Consider the following 4,866-nt stretch of genomic DNA (forward strand, 5'->3'; position numbering starts at 1 on the left):
GTCAGCCTCTTCCATCTTAGCATCTACGATACTCCAATTTGAACCTCGACACTCTGTCCGCCGCACAAGTCAGCTTCACTTTCTTCGCTTGCTTAATCCCATCTTCACAGAGCAAGTCACATTGGAAATGTACTGGTAATTCTTTGGATGTCCAGAGCTAACGATAAATTTCAGTTTCTGATCTGGACACTTTGCCGGATATCATAGTACCAACAGAAGAATAGTACTAGCTGTTTTGGTACAACTTTGTACTAAATTAGCGTCAATTAATATGGATAGGAGGGAGTATCTTGTTTTTAGGGGGACAGAAGAATAGCTAGCCATCATAACTCACAAACCACCCAGCCCAAACGAATTATATGCAAGTGGCCCACAAGGGTTTAGGGAGGTAAAATAAACTGACACAAACTGATAATTTGAGAGAAAATTATATGCAAGCAGCAGCATGTCATAATCGTACACAACACTTGAGAGAACATTTTCAATACCTTCCCTGTCTCGCTAAGATAGCGGCGACATACTGTTCTATAACCTGAATGGCGTGGATCTCAAGTACCCAACAAGAGATCTGGACAGGTATTTAAAACAAAAGGAACATAGGAATATCTAGCTACATAACCTGCATAAGGCATCAGACAGAAAACTGCAAACCAGGAAATTTGCTGCCTAGAACTTGTGGTTTTCACCCAGTTATTCTGCCCACTAAAAGAACTATGAATACATCCAACTAGGTCATCAAGAAGGCATGAGACTCTTTTTTCCCATTTACATGGAGGGTGAGAATTTAAATAATCTTCAGAAATTCACATGTTCGCTTTCCTCTCCCACCGTTCTTTAACATCAAGCCTGAAAATACGACAAAAGGGTGTTAAGAACGAGAGTCAACCGTTTCATCTCACAAATAAAGCGATGACAAGCTGGCATGTTAGCATTTGCGAGAGGTGGCCATAAGAAATTTCACACCTTGCTGCCTTACCATAGCTCCATCAGAACCATGGTAAAAAAAACGTCTTATGAATCAGATTTCCTTTGTTTTCTCACAAGAGGCTATCTCATGTCCATCTGATTAAGTTGACCATAAGAATCTCAAAATGGATAGCCTATTAGTAATTTGCAGTTTAAACCATTATTACCTACTTTGTTCACAGCAAGTCAAATGATGTCTTCTTTGTCAGATTCAGTTGTACAATGTACATGAACTTCTTGAATGATGAAGTGTGATATTTAAGCAATCTCATGTTAATAAAGTTTTCCAATGAACTTGAACTGTCCGAATAGCAACTAAGTAGAGAGTAACACGAGACTGTATGAGATAGTTGAAATTTGAAAACATAAGCTGCTACATAGTATGATACAGTACAGTGATGAAATAGTACCCCCAATGCAACTTCCTTTTGTTCCTCAATGGCAGGGATGGTGCAAGATTCTGCAAATATATGGGAATAAATCATCAAGCTATTTTTATGAAAATAATATTTGTGAGTTCTGTTAATTAATTAATGGCCTTGAAGATATGATGACATGACATCAAATCAACGATCTTTAATATATGAAGTCTAATAAATGCCTTAAAGATGTAAATGTATCTACTATTACAATCAAGCAACAAAAAAGTCAACTCAATCTGGTATCACAGTAAACGAAGGGACACATCAACTTTTGATCCTGTCGAATTGATGTACATCTGACAGACAGAGACATAAAAGGGATTATAATCGCAATTATATTGCATTTTTAACCTATTTGGTAAACACCATGTAAGAAACAGACAGATGCCAACACCAAACAGTACTTCTAGATAAAACCAATAAGAATCTGGATCATTAAATTTTAGTTAATTTTCTGGCAAGATCAGCCTATGGTACCTATTAACAAAAATAAGAAAAACAGTATATATTTTGCTGCAACAGCTGCAAAAATCAAGGTATAGCAGTTTGTCCCATTACCTGAGAAAATTTCAATACCTAAAGACCAATTGAAATATGTTACCGGGACCGAGAAATAAAAATTCTGTAGAAAATAGCTTCACTTCTATAGATAACCCTTTTCCCATAACTAATTTGCTGTGCTACAGTTAGAGGCCCAAGCAAAAGCAACGATCTTCACGAAGTTAGATGAAAATAAGATAGTAACCAAGCACTTTCAATAAGTAAAACCAGACATACCGCTTGGGCTCCTGTAGTCGATGTTGTATGCTGTACATCTATTGCGGCACTATCAATTGATTTATCCTTATTGCTAAATTGAGAATCATTCGCTACATTTGTATTCGTCCCAGCTCTTCCTACAAATAAAGATCTCTTGCTAAAAAAAACTGAACACAAGGTAATCACAGATACAAATGAGAGATACCTTTAGGTTTTCCTTTGGATTTTGTTTTTTCCTTTAGTTGTAGCCGTTTCTTGTGTAATTCCTGTAACATGAAAGATCAAACAATTTAGTTGGTATTTCTCGGAACAAAAACAAAACTATGGAGTTGGTAACTTCCGAAAAAAGGATAGAAACACTCTGAACAAACTTTTGGAAATTTGCCATTTTATTCAGGGTTGAGATTCTTAAGGATGGGAAATTCTGCTTTTCAACTGAAACTTCTCAAATGAAATTGTCAAAACCAGCATCTCGTTAACAATCTATGTAATGTGTATGACACAAGAAAACAAATAAACCCAAACAAAAACATCACATCCAGTTTAGAACGATAACTTTTCTATACTCCAACCCAAACTCTAGCAACAATAGGTTTCAAATAGGCATCTCACAGAAGTGCAAGTACAGTATGCAGGATTCCTAACTAAAGCATAACACTGTGTCCTCTATGTTTTGACCTGAAATTTTGCAAGTTTTTCTTTTCTTTAACTGCAACAATTGCTAAACACAAAAACTACACCCTTCACAATATCTGGGTGATTTATTGTCTTGCCAATGTCGATGCCAAACAGTCAATGGCTCAGCTAAAAACCTCTGGAAAACAACTGGATTTTGGATGCCTGTTCTGTTCCTCTATTGGAACACTGCTGTGGCTGGTCGTGTGGTGAAAAAAAGGAGAACACTCCAACTATCAGAATTCAGAAGCTGAACATATGTCTACGCAGCAACGTTTCTACACTTCATAAGAACAATTTTATACTGGAAACAAATCAAATTATTTCTAACAATTTTGTATAAAAAAATCTGGATAAATTGGTTCTTGGCGATGATGAGGGCAGCATAAGAAAACACAACACGTCACCCGTAGAAAAAATACTACAATTCTATATGACATTAACATTAAAGCCTACAGCTTGAACATTTCCAGCTATTGAGGAGTAGGGAGGGAGGGACCATTTTTGCCCTGCCCTAGTGTGCTGTGCTCTTCCAAAATACAATAATATGCTTCTATAACGGTTAGAAAGAAACATCCACCTGTTGGGATCATGAGCCTCACAAGAATACAAGGTTCGCACTGAACATTCGAGAAATCCAAGTAAGAGAAGAAAACCTTGAACTTGTCGAGCTGATCTTGGGACAGCTTGGAGGGCTTGAATTCCGGATCGAGGAGCCTACTGGATGCGAGCGCATCCTCCTTTCCCCTCGCCTCGTCGTCTCCATCAGCATCTCCTCCGCCCCCGCCTCCGCCTCCGCACCCCATCTCTTGCTTTGCCTTTTTTCTTTCTTCCGTCTTCCCTGCCTGTTTCCTTTCGTTTTGAGAGAGAGAGAGAAAGAGGAGGAGGAGGAGGAGGAGAAACAGATAGGCTGGCCCTAATCTTGGCCCAAGGAGTATGGTCGGGTGATCTTGGCCCAAAAGGTTCGTCGATTTGAGTACGAACACACTGAAAACAAGGGGAGCTTCTAATTGGTGCTGCACGGAAAATCCTATACGACGCACGCTGCGTCAAGTTATTTTTAAGCTTAAGTTTTTTTAAGAGGTAAAACAACTTTATTCATCATAAACCAGAAAGTGGGATATAAATTGGGTCATGAGACATCCTCAACCAAGTGTGGCGCCCCGGTCCTCTACGCACACAGAACTTACCTAAATGGTGTGCTCCATATTGGCTGCACGTCCTTCAAACAAAAAAGTACAATGAAAATGACCTACTCTAGACTTAATCTCCTTGATCACTGCTCCATTATTTCCCATGCTTCCATTGTTGATATCCATGATCGCCTGTTTTGAGTCAGATGCAATAACCACTCGTTGCAAATTAAGATCTGCTGCAAGCGCGAGGGCTTCTCTACATGTGATGGTCTCTAGGATGAGTGGGTCTTGGAGTTCAGCAATCACCGGTGTCGAACTACCCATATAGTTGCCATGATCATCGCGGCAAACTGCAGCCGCCGATCCCGCTCTGCCTACGCGAATGCCTACATCCACGTGGATTTTCACGTACCCCGTCGGTGGAGCTTTCTAACGCGTTGTGTGAACTTCCACAGGGCCTCTCGAGACTCCTGTTGGGCGCGGGATCCTCAATGCCTCAAGCTCCTGGATGAAGTTTCTTACGAAGGATTGGGTAGCTTGGGGTGACTGGAAGATGTGCTCGTGAATCGCCTTACGACGGGCTATCCATATCGCCCAAAGGGTAACAACAAGGAGAATGAACAGATCGTGTGGAAGCAGATCAATTAGTGCAAAGAGCCATTGCTTGGCATTGGGTTCGGTATTTGCAATCAGACTCCGAGCTAAATCTTCGTCAACCAAGGCCCAGGTGCATCTAGATGAGGTTCAGTTAACCAGGGAATGTTTCCAGGAATCGAGCGCTCTACACATACCACATAAGGGGCTGTCAATCATGTGTCTATGAGCCCTGACATCTTCAGTTGGGATTGATTGCTTGGCCAGTCTCCATAGAAACATTCTGACTTTCCCCGGGACTCTAACCTTCCACA

The 4,866-nt window shown here is 40.3% G+C and overlaps 1 protein-coding gene across 2 annotated transcripts; it reads right to left on the reverse strand.

The window, feature by feature from the left end:
* Positions 1-412: 412 nt before the first annotated feature.
* Positions 413-3,815, reverse strand: LOC123444149. Of its 2 annotated transcripts, XM_045120773.1 has the most exons (5): positions 3,479-3,797; positions 2,353-2,413; positions 2,166-2,284; positions 1,377-1,426; positions 413-846 (listed from the first exon to the last, which is right to left on the reverse strand). In XM_045120773.1, the coding sequence occupies exons 1-5, from the start codon at positions 3,626-3,628 to the stop codon at positions 804-806; spliced, it is 423 nt and encodes a 140-aa protein (XP_044976708.1). In that variant the 5' UTR covers positions 3,629-3,797; the 3' UTR covers positions 413-803. The 2 variants fall into 2 exon arrangements, with proteins under 2 accessions (XP_044976708.1, XP_044976709.1); XM_045120774.1 differs by lacking the exon at positions 413-846 and having other exon boundaries at positions 1,404-1,684; positions 3,479-3,815.
* Positions 3,816-4,866: the final 1,051 nt, after the last annotated feature.

The sequence above is a fragment of the Hordeum vulgare genome, chromosome 3H (assembly GCF_904849725.1).
Source record: "Hordeum vulgare subsp. vulgare chromosome 3H, MorexV3_pseudomolecules_assembly, whole genome shotgun sequence".
NCBI classification, from domain to species: Eukaryota; Viridiplantae; Streptophyta; class Magnoliopsida; order Poales; family Poaceae; genus Hordeum; species Hordeum vulgare.

What these genes read in the sequence shown, in the direction of transcription:
- LOC123444149 (XM_045120773.1), bottom strand. Translation starts at nt 3,628, where the DNA reads ATGGGGTGCGGAGGCGGAGGCGGGGGCGGAGGAGATGCTGATGGAGAC. An exon ending in ATCCAAAGGAAAACCTAAAG is followed by an intron (nt 2,285 to 2,352) that starts GTATCTCTCATT and finishes CTTTATTTGTAG; the next exon opens with GAAGAGCTGGGACGAATACA. An exon ending in AAAAGGAAGTTGCATTGGGG is followed by an intron (nt 847 to 1,376) that starts GTACTATTTCAT and finishes TCGTATTTTCAG; the next exon opens with GCTTGATGTTAAAGAACGGT.